This window comes from Myotis davidii, unplaced genomic scaffold (assembly GCF_000327345.1).
Source record: "Myotis davidii unplaced genomic scaffold, ASM32734v1 scaffold120, whole genome shotgun sequence".
NCBI classification, from domain to species: domain Eukaryota; kingdom Metazoa; phylum Chordata; class Mammalia; order Chiroptera; family Vespertilionidae; genus Myotis; species Myotis davidii.
Window position 1 is genome coordinate 4,422,987 of NW_006294778.1, and position 20,404 is coordinate 4,443,390.

A 20,404-nucleotide genomic window follows, 5' to 3' on the forward strand; every position below is an offset into this window, starting at 1 on the left:
GTGGAGACATTTTGGAATGAATAGAAATGATGTCTCACGCCGGCATGGCCCCTGCTGCTAGCTTACCTATTTCTTCTTCTCTAGCCTTGTTCTAGGCATTGGGCCAGCATTTAACCTGTACTGTCTCATGAACAGTCACCAGCCTCAGGAGGTAGGTTCTTTTATCATCCCCATTTTCCAGATGAGACAACTGAGGCCCAGAGAGGTGAAGCCAATGTCCTAACTTGCTGCTCAGTCCCAAGCATGGGTTTGGAACACAGGCCTTAAAAGTCCATTTCTATTAGTGAGCAGGTGTAAACACAGGAGATTGCTATATTCACTGGCATTTCCACATGCCTGTTGTCATTTTAAACTTTAGCTGCTTACTTTGCTTTGAGTTCTAGGTATTTAAACATTGCAACGTGAGCCAGCCCATCAGACTCAGGCTCCTATGCATGTGGGAATGAATGATTCTCAAAGGCAGATGGCAAGGATCTGGGGGCTTGAAACTGATCAGAAATGAAGGAACTTGCGCCTTTGCCTCAGAAGGGATTGATTGGAAATTAGTTTGGGTGCTTGGAGTCAACATCCAGGAAAGAGAAGAAAAATCACAGTGAGGGGGCTGGAAAAGCATGGCTGGATTAAAATAAAAAAGACTTTTCATAAAATTCTAAGCAAGTCAGAGAGTAATTCGCAAGGAACAAGAGCCCAGAGAGGAGGCCCCCTGCCCGAGGCGGCCCCAGACCTGGGACAAGAGGCATTGCAGCAGGAAGCCTGGTACTGGCTGCTGCCCCAGCCCCCGCAGCCGGCCCCTGGGGCCTCATAAAAATGTCAACGTTAGCAGGCTTTGGAATCAACCCTATTTTTCTTCTCTCAGAAATTTTATTGGGCAAATGGAACCTGGGACTAGGGTCAGTAGCCCTGCCGGTGGAGCTCTGGCTTCCTGCCCACTTTAAGAGGTAGTTGTGAGGATCAGAATACGGCAAGAGAGGGGGAGGGTTGTGCATTTTGTAACAAATGAGTGAAGGTACTAACAGTAATAAGAATGGCTTCATTTACTGGTTATTTGTTAGGTGCAAGCTCTGTGCTGAAGCCCTACATTACGATCTAACTTAATCAATGACCTGTGAAGTGGGCACCAGTACTATCTTCATTTTAGAGATGGGGAAATTGAGGCTCAATGGGAGACATTTTTTAAGGCCATATGGCTAGTAAGTAGCACAGTGGGGATTTAATTTGAGTTGGGCTGGACTTTACAGCCAGCTCTGATGTGTCCCCTTTATTCTTGTTACATTCTAATCTTAGCTTAGAAGGATGTACCTAAATATATTTGCATACCTAAATATACACATCATGCCACTTTAAAGAACACAATGCATTTTCTAAGATTGTATAACTGCATTTTTTCATTGCCTGTTGTTGTGGAACGTTCTCCATTTTTCTCCAAGCTTCTTGACATTTATGCCACTGAACTGAGAATAGCAACAGTAGCAACAATAACAGAGAATAATAATAGCTAGCACGTTTGTAGTGCATACCCTGTGCGAGGCACTGTTCTAGGACAAGTGTTTTCCATTCACAACTTGTACCAACTGTCCAAGGTAGTTAGTAGGATTAGCCTCATTTTACAGACAAGGATACTGAGTCCTTGAGAGGAGTGGTAAGTTGCCCAAGGTCGCACATTTGGCAAAGGGAGGAGCTGATGGAAGCGGACCACTTGAAAGACAGGTAGTGAGTCTGTTTCTTGATTTGGAACCCACCATCCATCACGTTCACGTACGTGGAGAAACCTAGAGACTGGTTTTGAAAGTGTGGTCCTGGGACTAGCAGTTGTCAACCTTCCCAGGGAATTTTTTTTGCAAATACAAATTGTCTAACACCACCCCAGGCCCACCTTCTCAGTAACTTGGTGAGTGGGGCCCAGCCATCTGGCTCGGACTACAGTGTCAGAAGCAAGCTGTTAAGAAATGCCCTGTGATGAGGGCTTTCCCAAGCAAAGGGACCCAGGACGCCAGGCCTGCCCACACCACCGCTTGCAGGGCAGCAGGGAGCCTGGCTCAGGAGCGGAGGGAAACCCTGGAGGTGCCACTTACGTTGGTCACATCGAGGTCCGTACTTGTTGGGATCCGAGCAGAACTGGCACTGGGAGCCATGGAAGCCATCCTGGCAAATGCACGTTCCGTTGCCGCCGAGGCCGTCTGTGCACTGGGGGCAGAGGCAGGCCTGGCACCGTCAGGATGACACTCGCCCGCCCCCAAAGGGGTCCCGACCGCTTCGCTGCATGACCCGACTTCTTGGTACCAGGCAGGATAAGCTTGGGGTCCCAGCCTGGGTTTAGAACTTTAAGGGAGGTCTTTCAAGGGAGGGACAGTCACAGAGGTGAACTGGGGACCTCCAGACAGTGCTCATGGGCTGGCGAGGCGAGGCATCGACCTCCAGAATGAAGGCTGGCCTTTCTCTCTAGGTTCTCGCCTGCTCAGCTGTGGCTTCTCGCTGCAGCGTTTCTCCGTTCAATGTTAATATGTTTGCCTCCCACCTCCCCGGCCAGCTCCAGGTTAGATTTTCATCAGAGCTGGGCTCGGTGCCTTCCCTCCCTCCTTTCTTCACCTGTGTGTCTCCCCATATGTGGTTGCAGAGTTTTTCCTTCCCCTTGAAAGAGCATATTGTAAATGTGGATTTCTTAAAGGTACAGATCTATGCTTTTCCCATATAAACCACAGCTACTTTTTTTTTTTAACCTTGGTTTAACTCTGGCCATCAAGCTAGAGTTAAGTTTTGGCCTTTATGTTTCCTTAGGTTTGGGGGTAGGTTAAAAAACAACAATCACTGGGCAGTGCTTTTTTTTTAAAGTCTCACAAAATCTCAGTCCTGGAAGGAATCTTAAAGATTCAGCCACCCCTACTGCCTCCTCTGGGAGGAAAGTGGGGCCCAGAGAGCCTTGTTGAGTTGCCCAAGGTCATGCAGCAGAAAAGCAGAGATCCAAGGCGACTTCACTGTACCCACCGTCCCCTTCTGGGGCAAGAGTCCTCCCAATGCCGACACCTGTTCTTTTAGTAACTAAGCTATCTTATTTTTACTTCCTAGAAACAGTGGCTGGCATTGCATCATTTCTGGGTTCAGTGGTTTTAAAGATAATTTTCGACTTCAGAAAGGTCACCCTCTGCATTTATGGAAAGCATGCACTGGGGGCTGTCCTGATCACCTGTCCGTTTCCTGAGCATGGGTTCGAGAAGCCTCCTGGACACTGGTTGCAGTTGGGCCCGTAGAAGCCTTTGCAGCACTTTGGTATCTGAGAGACAAAATGTGTGTTGCCCTTTAAAACCTAAGCAGAGTGCCAGTTCCTCAAAGAAGATCTATTTTAATTTCTATTATTATTTTAAACAGCATTACCCCCCTCCCCCATTATGGGCTCACTTTTCTGTTGCAGATGATGTCATGGCTAGTGCTCAGCCACCTGCTTGCCACAAATCTACTGAGGGCTGATCATGGGGGCAGCCTGGCACCGCACCAGGGACAAGGCAGATGAAGGCTGTGCTCATGGTCTATTTCTATCTAACCAGGAAGAGACAATACATATAAGAGGAGAGGGAGGAGGAGGGGGAGGGGAAAGAGGAGGAGAAGGAGGAAAAGGAGGAGGAGGAGGAGGAGGAAGAGGATGAGGAGAAGAAGAAGGAGGAGGAGGAAGAGGAGGAGAATGAGGAAGAGGAGGAGGAGGAGGACAAGGAAGAGGACAAGGAGGAGAAAAACAAGGGAATTTCAGAGTGTGGTCAGTGCTGGGAAAACAGAGGACCATACTAAAGTGGCGGCAGGTGGAGGCAGAGGTGATGGAGATTGGGGAGGTCACTGTGGATTGGGTGTTGATGGAGGAAGTGACAGTTAAAGGGAGACATGAAATATAACTCAGCTCCAAGAAAACCTGGAAGAGCATTTTGAGGCTGGGAATGGCCAGTGCCCACACTTTGAGGGAGGCATGAGGCAGGTCAGAGGCAGAGCGTGGCCTGTGTTAGGGTATTGAGAGTGTGAGCTCTATATTGAGAGCCAGAGGCCACCATGGGAGGGGTGGATGCAGGGAAGGGGGTGATCTGGCTGCCATGTGGAGAATCCACCCTTCGATTCCCCTGCAGGGAGACATGACCATGGCTACAAGGCAACCTGTGACTCATGGAACCTGGGACTCAAGAGTGTGGCCTTGGTGCTGCCCAGCCCTGCTAGTTTCCATGTGAGCCCTGGTGGCCTGGATGAAGGCCCTGGCCACACACACTCCTCACCTTCACGGTGGCATTACAGTATCTGGCACAGCCACTCTTCAAGTTCCTGGTTCTGCCGGTGTAGACACATTTGTGTGTGAAGAGTTCCTGGAAGAAAGCCAATGAGAAAAAGCACTGCTATGTGCATGTGAAGGTCCTCTTGGCATCCCCTAGCTTTTACATACACTAGATAGTCTACTACCATTGTACCATTGATGTCAGGGATGCTCTAGACCACACTGGGCATAGGTGGATCCCTGTCAGGGTGTGGTCACCTTCTTTTTAAAAAAATATATTTTTATTGATTTCAGAGAGGAAGGGAGAGGAAGAGAGAGATAGAAACATCAATGATTTGAAAGAATTGATCGGCTGCCTTCTGCATGCTCCCCACTGGGGATGGGGCCTGTGACCTCTTGGTTCATAGGTTGATGTTCAACCACTGAGCCATGCCTACTGGGTGGTCACCCTCTTTAGATACTCTGTCTCCTAATACAGGCCAGGGTTAGCACAATGCAGGCCATGTATCTTTATGCCCCTTATAGTGCCACAGTGGACATCGATAATCAATCAGGGAACACTTTCTTGTGCTTCCTGGATACAACTTAGCCTCCCCTTCCAACCACCTGCCACCCTTAAGCTCCTCTTATATAGAAACTTTGTTATCAGTAAAGAATCTATATCTAATTTTAGAAAGACCCCTCCCGCCCAATAGTGATAGTGTGGTTTTTCTCTTCGAGGTGGGGGCAGATTTAAATGCACCTTTCATTCTCTAACCCCATGCCCACTCATGATGATCTAGAACTACAATTTATTGAGAACGTCCTAGGGCCGGACACATTACATACACGAGGTCATCAATCCTCAACCCCGTGTGGATATTTTCATCCCTTTTCGTTAGATGAGGAAGCTGAAGCCCAGATAGGTTGTCATTTTCCTAAGGAATACCGCTATGAAGTGGCGGGTCTAGAGAATGGGACCTGCCTTTCCACGTGCTAACTTTAGGATATCACAGGCAAGTCATGTAGTCGCTGTGGGCCTCAGCTGCCTGATCCTTGACATGGGACAATAATGGTGATCTCAAGTTTTGTCAGACACATTAGTCCCTGGCTCAGATTTTATGTTCGATAAATGTTGATGGTGAGCTTGCTCCTTCCTCATAGGTTCTTGCTCAAGAAGAAAGCACCGAGAATACCACAGACTATAAAATCCCAAATTCTGAGATACATTTACTGAGGAAGGAATATTCAGTCCTCTGGCTGGATCTCAGGATAATTAGCTAGGTGCAGATCATGGGAGCCTGGGAGGGGCAGTTTGGAGGCTCTTTCGGCTCCAACCCAAGTGTCTCATCTCTCTTTCTTCTCTTCCTCCTCCTCCTTTGGGCTGGGGCAATGTGGGTTCATGGTGCTGCCATGTATCAGCCGAGTGACCTTGTGCGAGGTGTTTGCTATTTCGTTGCCTTAGCTTCCTGGTGACATGATGGTTATGATAATAATATACCTACCTCCTAGGTTTGCTGCAGAAAGCTTTGAGAACAATGGCTGGCACCAGCAGTTGCTGTGATACTGGCCAACACGGTTTCCTCTTCCCCCCCTCTCTCCATATTCCCTGGTTGACAGCATGCTGAAGGACGCAGGGCTGATGGCTTCATTAAGCAAAATAAATATCTGAACACCTGTGCCTATTTAATCTTAATGTTTTGCTGTATGGGATGCTTCACAATAAGATTGCACCGAGAGCTCATCACCTTCCTTAGTGACTTATTCTCGTGTTGAATGAAACTTCTGGTTGGGAAGTTCTTTTTTTTAAAAAAAATTTGTGTGTGACTTCAGAGATGAAGGGAGAGATAGAAACATCAATGATGAGAGAGAATCATTGATTGGCTGCCTCCTGCACTCCCCACACTGGGGATTGAGCCCATAACTTGAGCATGTGCCCTACCAGGCATCCAACTGTGACCTCCTGCTTACAGGTTGACACTCAACCACTGAGCCACACGGGCTGGGCAGGGAAGTTCTTTCTTAGGATATACTTAGAGGCAGAAATTTCCCTCATCAACTTGACCTTAGAACATTTGGCTTTTGCCACCAATAGAATCCATGGCATATGGATTGTGAATGGTACAGCAGTCCTTTTTCCTTTTAGATCAGAGCTCTCAAGACAAAACCAAAATAAAACAATCTTTTTCATGTTTCTGCCACCAAAATCAGCACTATAAGCCTCAGTAGATGTGCATAGAATTCAACCAAACTCGAAAAGGTTTTGATGGTTCTAGTGTCATTTTCTTGATATTTTTCTCTAGAATGATGCTTGGGAAGAGCAAATATGAACAAAGAGTGGCAGAACACATCATCCCAAAGTATGGCACTTTGGGGTAAGGATTATTCTGAGCTAAAGGTACCTGAAAGACAGCAAATATCTCTTTTTTTTCTGGAAGCTGTGGGCCTCTGTTGCCTAATCTGTGAAATGGGACAATAGTGGTGATCTCAAGTTTTGTCAGAAGATAAAACTATGTGAAAGTAGCTCTCTTTATACTGGAGAAAAGAAATATCTTGTCACCATCGACAAGGAGTTGAAGCCAAGAAAAATCTGTACATATAGACCTTGTAAAAAGAACTGTTCTTCATCCTGGCTGGTTTTGCTCTGTGGTTAAATTGTTGGCTGTGAATTGAAGGGTCTTGGGTTTGATTCCCAGTCAAGGGCACATACCTCGGTTGCAGGTTTCATTCCCGTCCCAGTTGGGGGAGGCAACCAATTGATGTGACTCTCTCACATTGATGTTTCTCTCTCTCCCCTCCTCTTCCTCCTTACCCTTCCATTCTCTCTCTCTAAAAAAAAAAAAAAAATCAATGGAAAAAATATCCTTGGGTGAGGATTAAATACAACTGTTCTTCTTTTATCCTCCCCATACATTTTAGTTGCTTTCCCCAAATTGCCATTCTTTGTTCAACCTACTGTATAAGCATTTGGGTTTTTCCACTTGTCTGGGTCTTCATTCTTCTATGGAGGCTCCCATGTAAGCGTAGAAATCTGTGTGATTTTCTCCTGTTAATCTGTTTTATGTCAGTTTAATTCTGAGGACTCTTGGAGGGTGGAGGTAAGGTTTTGCCTTCCCAATACAAACATTGCATTTTGTTTGAGAGGGACAAGTAGAGAAGGAATGAATCTTTACTGAATGGCTACTTGATTTAGGCGGTGTGCTTGGGCTTTTAATTCATGCTAATCCCATGGTGTTTATTATTATTATTAATTATTATTATTATTTACAGATGAAGAAAATGAGAGTTAAAAAGCCTAAGCAACTTCCTTCGGGTTAATGAGCAAAGATTGAAACACATGCAGTAGGCTAAGAGCTAATCTTACATCACCCCGGTTGTAGTTAGCATCTTTTCAGAGGAAGGTGGAAAGGAGAGAAACCACATCAGTGGGGTTGCCTGGGTGATGTGCGTTCCCATGAAGCTGTCACACTCACCGTGGGCTCAGAGTTGGCAGGACATTTGCTCCAATAGATAAGGGAACAGCTCACACATGTGCCCTGCAAGGAAAGTCAGCAGATCAGCACAGGTGCCCCTGCAGGAGGGAGCAGGGGACTGTCCTGTCTGGTCTCATGCTTCCTCCCTGAGAAGGGGGTTCTACTAGAGTAACCCTCCCAGCCTCTCTCCCCACCCCCTATTGACTCCTCCCCAGAGAAAAGGAGTAAAGGTGGTGCAGGAGGATTTGGGGAGAAGGAACTGACCCTGCACAGCCTCTTCTTCTCCCACTTTTAGGGTCAGACAGATCAACTTTCTGTGTGTAGAGAGGCACCTGACCCACAGCGGGCACGATAGTAGGCCATCTATGCCAAGGATGAAGGATTAAGATGAAGTCCTTGTTCTCCAATGAGTTTAGCAGTAATGAGGATGAACATTGAAACTCTGCCTTTCATTCTCCTGGGCTCCTCACTTCAGTGATTTAGGAGCAAGGAAAGGGTGTGTTCCTCCAAATCTTTTCAGACATTCTCTGAAGTTCTCTACTGGGCTGTGTGCTCCAGCAGGTAGAACTTGAGGATGGTCTCTTGGGCTTCCTTGGCCTTTTCTGATTGGTCTTGGCCAATGGGAGGCACCAGCAGGAGACTGATGGGTTGGAAGAGAGCGAGGTCAAGGTAATTCTTCCCTGCTCTCTGTACTTAGGCACCATTTCTACAGCTCCTGATGGCGTCACTTCCTCTGCCCTTCCCGCTCTCACTGGGTTCAGGTAACCTACTCCCTTTCTTGACACCCCCCCCCCCTCGGAAATCCTTGGCCTTGGAGTGGGAATGATTTCCTGCCATTGTCCATCCCTGGATGCCCTAGCATAACTTATTTCCCTAGCCCTGCCCATCTTTCTGTAGTAGCTTCTTCATTAAACTCTCTCCATTTGAACCTTTGGGATACATTCTGTTTCCTTCAGGGACCTTAGACCCTATCAAGTACACAGTGCTATTTATTAAATCTTTAAAATCCAAAATACATGTTCCCAAATCCAAACGCACATGGCCAAAGGCAGCTATGGGTTCATCCTGGTGAAAACTGAGACTTCTAGAAGGTGCCAGCAGCTTCTATTCCCTGCTAGCAATACATACTTTCCAGAGAATGCATTTGTGCTTTTAATAGACAATCAAAACCACCCTAAATTACATGGAGCAGAGAGATTTGACTTTACACCCAGAGAAAATAGAAGACTCCATTCTAAGGTGGCTAATGGGAAGCTCTTTTCCCCACCACAACGCTTTAGGCTGTGGTTCAAACCCGCATGTTGATTCTGTTCTTTGGGGACATGAAGAACAAACTTCTGAACAACCTGGAATTAGGCAACCTTGACCTTATGATTGCCCTTGTTTCCTCCACAGAATTCCTTCCCTGAACCTGAACGGCAGTTGCTTGGGGTAGAGGAGCTCAGAGGAGTCTAATTATCGATTCTGCAGAGGCCCTATTTCCCTAATATTTTTACCTTTGGGCCAGGAGATGAGACTATTTCCATCTGTCCTTTTCTGCTCTTCATCCTGGCCTAAGCCAGGTGACACACCTGCCAATATTTATTTCAAGGATTGAACCAAACACCTACATTGCTGCCAGGGACTGGCTGGGAAAGTGACCAAGTTTCTGCCTCTCTTAAAAAGTGGTGTTCAAAGTTGAACCAAATCCCGCAGATGGCATGTGACTGGCATGGGGAACCAGTACCATCACAGTAGCTAAAACATAGTAGAGCCATTATATTAATTAAGAAATCTGGAATCAAAGGAATCAGCCACAAGTCTGTGCCAGGCACTCAACTAGGTACTTCCAGCCTTCATGACAAGAAGAGGGAACAATACAATAAAACCTATAAAAACAGGTCATTATTCCTTGTTCAATGCCCATGTTCCAAGGATATTGAGGACAATCATTGAAGCATTATTGAAGTGTCCTGAAAAGAAATACCCAGACCTATTATTGCCATGACTTTCGGGTTGTGGTTTCCTTGGGAACTGAAAGATCACATGTAACAGCAATGTTAACATTTGGGGAGCTCTGATTAAAACAGCTGAGCCAAAGAAAGTTGCTATGGAAACAAGAAAGGCCATTAGAAGGTACATAAACTCATAGGCAAACAGGAAGTTTGGTATTTGAAAAGAAGTACAGAAAGATGGTTGATTGGCTAGGCCAGAGCATACACCTGAGAAGAGGTTCTATTTTAAACCCCTCTTAAAGTGCCTTGAAGTGTGGTGGGTTGAGTAGTGTTCCCCCCAAAAATTGATGTTTCCCTAAATCTCTGAATGTGATCTTATTTGGAAACTGAGTCTTCACAAATGTAACTAGTTAGGATGAGGCCATATGGATTAGGGTGGGCTCTAGATCTAATGACTTGTGTCCTTACAAGAAGAGAAGGGGACACAGTGACACAAACAGGGAAGAAGGCCAGGCCAAGATGGAGGCAGAGATTGAAATGACACAGTTACAAGCAAGGAATCACTTGCCTCCTTGTATACACCCCAATCCAGGATTGAACCTGCAACTTAGATGTGTAGCAAGGAAGACCCCCTCCCCACCCCCACAACCCCAAACCTTCAGAGGCCCTGCTAATACTTTGATGTCAGACTTCTGGCCTCCAGAGCTGTGAGAGAACACATCTCTGTTGCTTTAAGCCACCTAGTTTGTGGTAATTTGTTATGGCAGCTCTAGAAAACTAATAAACTAATATAGGCATCTTTTATCACTGTGGAAATTCCCCCAAAGGAAACTTAGTTCACGCCCGCCTTTCTATGAAGACAGAAACACTCTGGGATGAAGCTTCTCAGAACAGTGAGAGCTGGGAATGTTGTCGGTTTTGTGGGGCAGGTTTGGGGCCCTTATTTACTGTCCTAGTTTTCTTACCACTTTCATCTCGCTCTTCACTTCATCGCATCGGTGGGGCAGAATTGGGACGATGGAGGGAGGAATCAGAACTCCAGTCAGTGTGTAGATTCGGCCATTTTTGGCAGCAACCTCAAGTTCTTCCATTGCCACATCATTTGCCAGAATCTGCCCCTGGAAAGAAGCAGTGATATCTTCCATTCTGTCCTGCAGGGACACCAGTGGTCCCCTGGTACGTCTGAATGGTGGCGACCTCATGGGAGACCTTCAACTTCACCTGACTTTTCAGTGAGTGGAAGACTGCTGTTAGAAGGGCTTGGCTGACAGGGAGAGATGAATCTGTTAAATGAATTCTTGACTAATGCCCGGCAAGGATGTCCTTGCAGAAATGGTCCTTAACTGGGGAAGAGGCATAACTATTCCAGCTCTACAATATATTTGCTATGACACCTTGGGCAAATTAATTGACTTCTCTGTGGTGATCCATTCATTCAGATGCATTTACTGACCTTGTGATATATCAGGTGAACAAATCTAGACAAGTTCCCGCTTATGTTGTAGGGAAGGGAGCAGAAAATGAACAAATTAGTGAAGAATCCTGATCTCCACTTCCCCGTGCACCTGCTCTACCTGCAGTGCTCATAGCAACTTATCTTTGTGGTTGCTCAAGTCAAACCTTGGGGGTCATCCTTGGATTCTTCTTTCTACTCCCCAGCCGAAATCCATCAGCACCTTTTGTTAAGTCTACCTTTAAAATGCCCGGAGAATTTATTCACTTCTTATCATGTTCCTGCTACCACCCTGGTCTGAGTCACCATCATGCTTCTCTGGGTTATTGCAATTGTCTCCTAACCAGTCTCCCAAAATGTATGTCTGGTAATCACATCATTCCACTGCTCAGAATCCTCCAGTGGCTTCTCATCCTCATTCAGAGTAAGAGCCTATGTCCTCACCTTGAGAGCTTAGGCCCTGCATGTCCTGACCCAGCCTCTCCTGCTCCCTCCTTCTGCTCTGATCTCCTCTCCAACCTCTCTCCCTTCTGCTCTCTCTGATGGAGCCACACTGACCCTGCCCTTCCTCAAGCAGGTTGGGCACACTCCTTGCTTTGTGCCTTTGCACTTACTGCGCTCTCTCTCTGCACCCTTCACTTCCATCAGGTCTTATGTTTGCTCATCTCAAGCAGGTTGGGCACGCTCCTTGCTTTGTGCCTTTGCACTTACTGCTCCCTCTCTCTGCAATGCTCGTTCCCAAAGAGTCACACTCCTTCTCCCTTCACTTCCATCAGGTCTTATGTTTGCTCATATGTTTTCTTCTCCATGAGGATTTCTTGGGCACTTTATCTAAGATGTCAGACCCATTCCTGCATTCCATCCCCCTTCCTTGATTTGCTGGTTTTTGCCTTAGCACTTCCTAGTCTCTCATACATGACTTATTTTACTTATTTGTTTATTGTACTTACTACTTACTACTTATTGTACATTCTACTTACTAGAATGAAGGCCCCACAGAACCAGGGACTTTTGCCTGTTCATTGATTCTCTCATATATGACTTATTTTACTTATTTGTTTATTGTCTATCCTTCTACTTACTAGAATGAAGATCCCACAGAACCAGGGACTTTTGCCTGTTCATTGATCTACCTTCAGGACATAAAACAGTGTCTGGCACATAGTAGGCACTCAACAGATATCTTTTGAAAGGTTGAGTGACCATCATCATTACTACCAGCAATGAATCAATAGGAGACATAACTCTACCAGACTTTTGCTGATATTACTACCCCAGGGAGTTAGCTGAATAATGCTGTCTTCTTTGAGTTTCTTAAATCAATCATGTTGTTTCCCACCTCAGGGCCTTTGCACATGCTCTCTCTTCTGCCTGGAACTCTCTTCTACTCATCTCTGCCCAGGTCCATTCTACTCATATTTTGAATCTTGGCCAAAGCCTCACATCCTCACTACAGACCTCTGGGCCCCCAGACTTGCTCAGACCCCTCCTGTTGCACGCTCTCACAGTCCTCTTAACTTCCACTTGGTGGCACTGATTGCAATTGTAATTAAAATAATTAACTGGTTGCTAATTAGTTGTTTAAAGTTTCTTTTCCTAGTTTGGATGGAAGCCTGTCTCTTTCCAAACTGCTTTATCCTTGGCAACTAGGTCAGATTCTCACACCTGTAACTGTGCAGCAGGTATCTGCTAACAAAGGTAACACATCTATGAAATAATCGTAAAGGTTTTAAGCCTGTGACTTAGTACAGAGGTAGGATAACCCGAAGAATGAGTAGAAGAGCAAAAATGCATGAAAGTCACCAGTGGTAGAGTTTTCACCTACATTGCTGGTTGTGTTAAACTGTATGATCTGGTTGGCCAGGCTCCTAATGCGAAGGGTTGAAATGAGGGTGGCCACTTCGAGCTGCAATGAGAACAATAGACAGAGACATTGAGAGCAGCACACAGAGCCCCGCTTTCATAACGTCCTCACTGGGAAACAGACTGCAAGTTCATGAAATAAATAATGGGAGCTCAGAAGTCATGTGTTTTTATGGCTTTGAAGATTTCTTTGATAGCAAGCTCCTTATCCACAGCTAAGGGTACGCTTGGAACTATAGAAAAAGGACAATTGTCACATATTTTCTAGCAGCCATACTGCAAATTTAAGATCGGATATCTTGAAAGCAGGGGAAAAGAGCAGGAAAAGTGGGGCCCACCTGGGTAAAGGGGACAATGTGGTATCTGACAAGTTCCAGAAGCTTCCAAGATCCCTGTGAAGGAATTAAAATACTTCTTTAGTCAATGAGGAAAACACAACATTCCCCACCCATCCACCCTCTTGTAGGAACCTCCTCATATGACTTTGGACACTTAGTCAAGAAAAATAAGTGACCCATAATGTCTTTAGTGGGAAGTCCAGGGTGAGAAAATCCAACCCCGTTTGTTAACATTCACCAAATTCTTACTTTAGCAGAAGCTGTTCTAAAAACACTATATGCACATCTCATTTAATCCTCCCAATGGCCCTGTGAGGTGGGGACTACTATTGACTCCTTCTGTGTGTGATAACACTGAGTTTTAAAGATGTGTCCAAGGTCACAGAGCCAACTTAGGATATAAGACTAAGAATTAGCCCAAGTTCTCAGTCGCTCAGCTCCTGACCTCTCTCAACATCCAAGGCTATGTTCTGGATTTTCTAAGACAGCCTTAGTTTATGACTCTGCTTCACTCTTCCCATAATCACATATGAGATGGTTACTGAGGACTAAACAGTCTTTGTTTGGGTTATCTGGTCAGGACACTTGCCCTTCTGAGCTCCAATGGAACAGGGGCATTTCTCCTGTGAAGTCCTTACCCAAAGTTCCCATGTTTCAGAAAACGGAAGCAACAGTGGAGATAAAAGAGGGTCTTGGGCTATAAACAGGATGAGCAGCCCCTAAGGGTGTCCTGGAGAGAGCACAGAGGTGAGGGGCTTGAGGCCCACTCTCTTTGGGGGAAGGAGGTGGTGGCAATGGAGGTGGTCTGTTGCAGAATGTCGCAATCTCCCAGCTGAGCCAGAGTTAGGGGTTACAAGTTTCACAGCCCCTGTGCTTCGTGACACAGCCATAGTCACTAGGTGAATGATCACAAAGCGAGATCATAGTAATGCCCCCAAAGAGGCTGACCAGTCTAGGGACATGTTCCAACAGCGCGAAGTCCTAGATCACAAGAGTTTTATTCTGTCTAATTCAGTGATGAAGCTGTAAACTGGGGCTTATCATCACTAGCTCTGGTCTCTGTGGGGATGGGATGATTTGGGGACTGAACATTATTTTCAGGAGAAATAGAAGGATACACTGGAAAGGAAACACGGCATCCCAAATGAGAATCGGAAACCACTCTTCTGAGGAGATCAGTGTGTTTTCCATTTTATTGGTGTAGCTGATGGGACTTTCACTGCCGTTCTTCTCGGAAGAGAAAACTAAAGGATGCTATTAAGATGGATGGAGACAGAAGGAGCGTCCCAGAGGTGGGGACATTTTAAGCCACATGGGCGCTGCAACTGAGAAAGAGGCAGAAATGGTTGTTCGATTCCCCACCAAGAAACTTAAGCGGAAAAACAGTGTATGACTCAGGACAAAGAGACTTTGAAGTTGTATATTCTTTGCAGGAAAAAAAAAATAATGCCTTTGAGAGAAAAGAGACTGAGAGCCAGGAGCAGTGGTGTGTTAGTAAATTGTTCCCGTGGAGAAAAAAATAAGCCATGACTTATAGCGTTGGCCAATTTCTATGGTGTAAACTACCTTGGGCTGATTTCAAGCTACCAATGTGATCTCAGTGGGTGGAGCTGGAAAGAGATACACATAGTCTACTCTTAAGAGCTTGAGTGAGTCAGCTTCAGATACCACTGGAAGGTTTTTTTAAGTCCTCATCCAAGGATATGCTTTTTTTTTTTTTTTTTTTTTTTTTTTTTTTTTTTTTTTTTTTTTGAGAGAGAGAGAGAAACATCGCTTCATATGTGCCCCGACCAGGGATGGAGCCCGCAGCCGAGTTATGTGCCCTAACTGGGAATTGATCCTGCAGTCTTTCGTTGTATAGGAAGATGCTCCAACCGAGTCACCTTGCCAGGGCACCACTGGAAGCGGGGAGGAGTAAGAGAAGAGCTTTCTGAGCAAAAGTGCTTGACAGAAAAGCAGGAAGGTTGTTTTTGTTTTCATTTTTCCTATTCTAGTTAAAAGGTTTTGTTTTAACTTTAAGTGTACCTGATTAGGTGTCTGAGAACGCCTTTATTATTATTTTAAAACTTGTATCAGAAGCTCATGCACTCAGAGAGGCCAAATAATCTCAGGATTTTAATAATCTCCCGGGGGAGTAACATTACTTTTTTAGCTGTAACATTAAGTATCAGTGTGAGTTCTAAAGAAAGGTATAACAGTTTTTGTTTTGTTTTGTTTTGTTTTTGCAATAGCTAAGTTTCAGAAAATTTGAGTGTGAATCATAAGTGTAAAATAACATCCTATTTTTAAGACACTGGAAATATTGCATTTTAAATGCAAACCTATAGCAAATCCTTTAATATGGTGAACATCTGTTTGCAATGTAAGGAAGATCACCTTCTGATTTATCTCCTCAAGGCATATCTTTTTAATCCAAAGTTTTCTGAAATTAAGATACCCTTATTTGCCATCCCTAGTTTAGAGAAAGCCTGTATGGACACAGACTGAGGAAAGTATTCTAGAAAGGGCTGTATCCAAATGGACCTCTAAACCATACACACACGTTTCTGTGTTCCAGAAACAGTGTGGCCTGGGCTGTCTGAGTTAAAGTTGGTGCTTCCCAAAATGTCTATTTCTGGATTCATTCCAGTACCATTGAATCAGAATGCTTGGGGATAGTTCTGGAAGGTTCCTACTTAACAAGCTCCAAAGATGATTTCTAACCACATTAAAGTTTGGGAATCATTAATCTAAAATATCTGGACCCCCCATCCTGTACACTCAGCACTGAACTGCATGAGGTTGTAGGCAGTCTGGCCCCATTGCCAAGACAGCGGCATGACTTCAGGACCCTGGAAGAAAGCTGTAGCCCTTCCACCAGTTGATGTTCTAATGAACAAAATTCCATAACTAGCTATTGTTCTCCTCATCTTGAGGCTGTTATCTGTGGGGAAGGAAACACTTTAAATGCTTTTAGTTATTTACACCTTAGTGTGAAGGAGTAAAGAAATCTCCTTCCTACAGGAGAATGTGAGAGAATTAAAAGTTATGGTTTATAAAGAGAGGGTTATAGTCCTGGCCAGTGTGGCTCAGTGGTTGAGTATCGACCTATAAAGCAGGAGATTATGGTTAGGTCAAGGCACATGCCTGGGTTGTGGGTTTGAGTAATCCTTCATGTTACTCAATACTTCATTACTTGGAACAAATAATGTCTCTCACCTAGGAGGCATGCAGGAGACAGCCGATCAATGATTCTCATCATTGATGTTTCTATCTCACTCTCCCTTCTCCTCTCTGAAATCAATAAGAAGCATTAAAAAAGAGAGAGGGCTATAATGGAGAGAGGTTAAGCAATAAAAAGGAAAAGCTGGAGCACCTAAAATAACATTTATGCCTTTTAAATTTAGCCTAGACCTGGTCCAAAGTGGTCTGGATTAGACTTCATTTTCTAGATGGTTTTAGAGTTATAGAGAACTTAAAATATTGATTTTGCTACTGAGTAATATTAGATGAGCCAGGAAAATCAAACCAATCATTTAGATCTAGGGTTGCAAATACGTAGATCTTATTTCCTATGCCCAGTCTGATAGTCTATCAGATTACTTGGAACTCCATTGAGGAAAATTAAGAATTAAGCCACAGCCACACCAGGCTTAGTTCCAGAGGACTGTGATTGATTAATGATGTCTGTCTTGGTTGTAGGAGGGTAGGTGGTGATATGTGTGCTACTTATTTGCCATCCTTAGTTTAGACAAAGACTGTATGGGCACAGGCTGAGGCATTGGGGCTGCCATAATACCACGAGAGTGAGTAGGGTACAATACCTCTGGAGAGAGGAGATAATCGAGAGTGCCATCCTTCATGTTACTCAATACTTCATTACTTGGAACAAAAATGGTGTATGGTCCACCAACTCCATCCTCATCTAAGGCATGTCCCACATTGGTTTTCTGTAATTAAGAAATAAAATTTTATAAACTAATGAACAAAAATAGAGACATAGAAGCATGGAACAGATGGTGCAATCTCAGAGGGAAGGTGAGGATGAGTGGGTGGGTAGGAAGAGATCAACCAAAGAACTTTTATTCATAACCCATGGATGCAGACAATAGGGTGGTGAAGGCCTGGGGTGGGGGATGAGGGTGGGTTAGGAGAGGTCAATGGAGGAAAAAGGGGACATATGTAATACTCTCAACAATAAAGATTAAAAAAATTAGAATTTTATATATGCAGTTATCTCTGACAAACATTTGAGTAATTCCTAAAAAAATATTTATCATTGACGCATCAGCTAATTTTACAAAGGACTGGGTGTAAAACATTTCCAGAAATCCATGAAAAGTACATACCTCTAACAAGGATCTGAACTTGCTGTACCTTGGTTGTAGCATTGTCATAATGGTTTGCTAAAAAGAGACATTTAATTTAAAAACTAGTGAAAAAAAAAGGTGGTTTAGGAAATAAGCTCCCTATCATTAAAAGACTGATGACAGAGTTTATGTGTAAGTGTGGGTAGGTAAAAATAAAGACCTGGTCAACATTATATAAATATTTCCTGTTATTATTGAAACAGTAGTTCAGACCGCACATTCTGCAATAGCATTTAGCCATCATCAAATAGGTCAGAGGGAATAAATATTATTGAAGGGAGGCTGTCCTCCTCCATCAAGCATGAGGGATACATTTTCAATAGTCACTGGACTGAACTGTCAGCTGTGGCCATAAGAGAGGTCGCAAAATCAAGACCTTTTCTACATCTACTGCAGGTCTTTCTTTCTCTCTTCAGAGGTATCCAGAATTCTGTTGAAAACAAAGTATCCCATCTTTCCCATCGTTGGGGTCCTAGTACAAGTGAAGGACACGTATATGCTGCTGGCATGCATTTTCTTTTTGGATGTGACTCTCCATGGAACAAAGGAAGATGGATTTGAATTGAAGTCACTTTTAGCTGAAATATCTTACCTCTGTGTTGCTTTCAAATGTGGGTGTCATCTTGTCCATGGCTCTGTCAAGGATGTGCAGGAGCCCATTGGAAGCAACTATGTTCCCCTCTATAATTTTTACCTTCTTTTTTCCTCCATCAAGTTTAAGCTTTAGTTGATTGTCCTAAAACACCAAGGGAAAACAAAATAAAGTTAGTGTGGTGGCCTCAAAAGGGGTGAGCAATGGACTAGAAGTCAGAAGTCCCGAGTCCTTGGGTCCTGCCATTTATTGGCTGCCCGATTGTGGAGAGGCCACTTGACCTAAAATAGGGAGGATGGTATCTGCTTGATTGACTTCATGGCCTTTTCATGAAGATCAAATGAGATAGCTTGTGAAATCACTGATGGCTATCACATGTTACATGTGAATCAGACATTGCAAGTCTCCCCCAATAGAGTGCAAGCTCCAAAAGGGCAAAACTATTCAATGTACTATAAACACATCATCTATTTTAGTGTCTTGTACAGAGAAGGCACACAATAAAAAATATTTTTGAGTAAATAAGGGAAGCTAATTCCTTCTTTCTCCCATGTAGCTCCTATAAGTTACTTGTTAAATGAATAAATGAATGAAGGCATGCATTTCCTTGGGAGAAAGAAAGCTAACTTTCTTTCTTTCTTTCTTTCTTTCTTTCTCTCTTTCTTTCTTTCTTTCTATTCATCCATCCATCTATCTATTATCTCTCCTTCCACCCTACCTTCCCCTCCCTCTCTTCCTTCCTTCCTTCCTTCCTTCCTTCCTTCCTTCCTTCCTTCCTTCCTTCCTTCCTTCCTCCCACCTATCCTAATACACACAGTACAACATATTGGTTAAGGAATCAGATTTTGGGACCAGGCAGACCTGCACTTGAATCCTGGCTCTGGCAAAATGTCTTTCCCAGGGTTGCTGTAAATCTTACCTAGTTCCTTCCATAGAGTGACAGCTATCAACTATTTGGTGAAACATAACTGTATAGTCCATAATGCACACATGCACATTCTGTTGATTAATCATGTGTACCTCAGCTCAGTAAAGTCATAAAAAGAGCTATTTATGAAAGGGGAGTAGGATGGTTTTATTTAAAAAAACAAAATAGTCTATTGGCATTAGGAAAGGTGGAATGTTATGCTGGAGAGGATAAACTCCAGTAATCTAAAACAAACAGAGTCCATTTCCTTTTACAAGCAGAATGCTGATCTGGCATCATGCTGATACTTCCAGAGAACAGGCTGACTACAAACTTCCTCCTTCCTGCTGGCAGCTGAGTGACGGTTGCCTTGAAAACTAAATCAGACCAGAGCAAAACCAATCACTTTATAACCCCCTGTTTATAACAGTCCACCCCACTCCTACCTGACCCTTTCTGGTGTTGCTCGCTACTTCTTCCTATGTAGGGAAGTTCTTTGACAAACACAAAGAGAGGGCCAGCTGTGGGCACTGACTCAGTGGACAGTTTCCTCCTGGGAGTGAACATCAGAGAAACCCTTACCTTGTCACCATTGAAGATTTCCCCTGACCTCCCCGTCAAGGTGTAGAATGTGTCTGTGTTATTCATACACTCAGTGTTCATCTGCCCAGCAATTATGTGGAGTTTCACAAAGTACTGAGTAGCCTTATTATCCATCAAAAGCTCTTTAACCTAAGAAAAGAGAGCCGTTCCTTCAGTTTCCATTGTTGAAAGGAGAAAATGAGGCTTGTGATTCATTCATGGACTTGTTCAGCAAAGTCAGTGCACCCCTACTCGGGTTTGGGCTCTTTCCCGGTGCGGAGCTGCCCTGGGTCAGGCCCTAAAAAGACTGGGAAGCTGGAGAGTGGGAGGTGATGCAGAGTATACTTTCCCACCAGGCAAGTATTACAGCCTGGAAACCGACACAGTGGGGAGAGCACAGCCCTGGGGCCAGAAGGAGCAAGGAGGGTAGCAGGCACCGGGAATGACTTGGAGCCCAGGAAGCAGATAGAAATGAAGTACCGTATTTGCCGGCGTATAAGACGATTTTTTGGCCCTGAAAAATATGCCTCCAAGTGGGGGGTCGTCTTATACGCCAGGTACACTTCAGATAGACTGCCCATAGTGCTTGCCCCGTGCCATAGTGGCCTCCCGATGCCCGCCCACTTCATTCCACATACTGTTCAGGCATCAGCAGCGCTGCTGGGTGTATGCTCGGCTGTTATGCGATTTT

The 20,404-nt window shown here is 44.5% G+C and overlaps 1 protein-coding gene across 1 annotated transcript in view; it reads right to left on the reverse strand.

Moving 5' to 3' along the window:
* STAB2 (stabilin 2) overlaps positions 1-20,404 on the reverse strand; it is a 165,518-nt gene that overhangs the window by 116,704 nt on the left and 28,410 nt on the right. Inside the window, 11 exon segments of the mRNA XM_006769396.2 lie at positions 2,073-2,184; positions 3,182-3,268; positions 4,248-4,334; positions 7,696-7,758; positions 10,595-10,747; positions 12,908-12,988; positions 13,284-13,337; positions 17,087-17,212; positions 17,612-17,668; positions 18,225-18,368; positions 19,714-19,863. Coding sequence (XP_006769459.1) covers positions 2,073-2,184; positions 3,182-3,268; positions 4,248-4,334; positions 7,696-7,758; positions 10,595-10,747; positions 12,908-12,988; positions 13,284-13,337; positions 17,087-17,212; positions 17,612-17,668; positions 18,225-18,368; positions 19,714-19,863 — 1,114 coding nt within the window.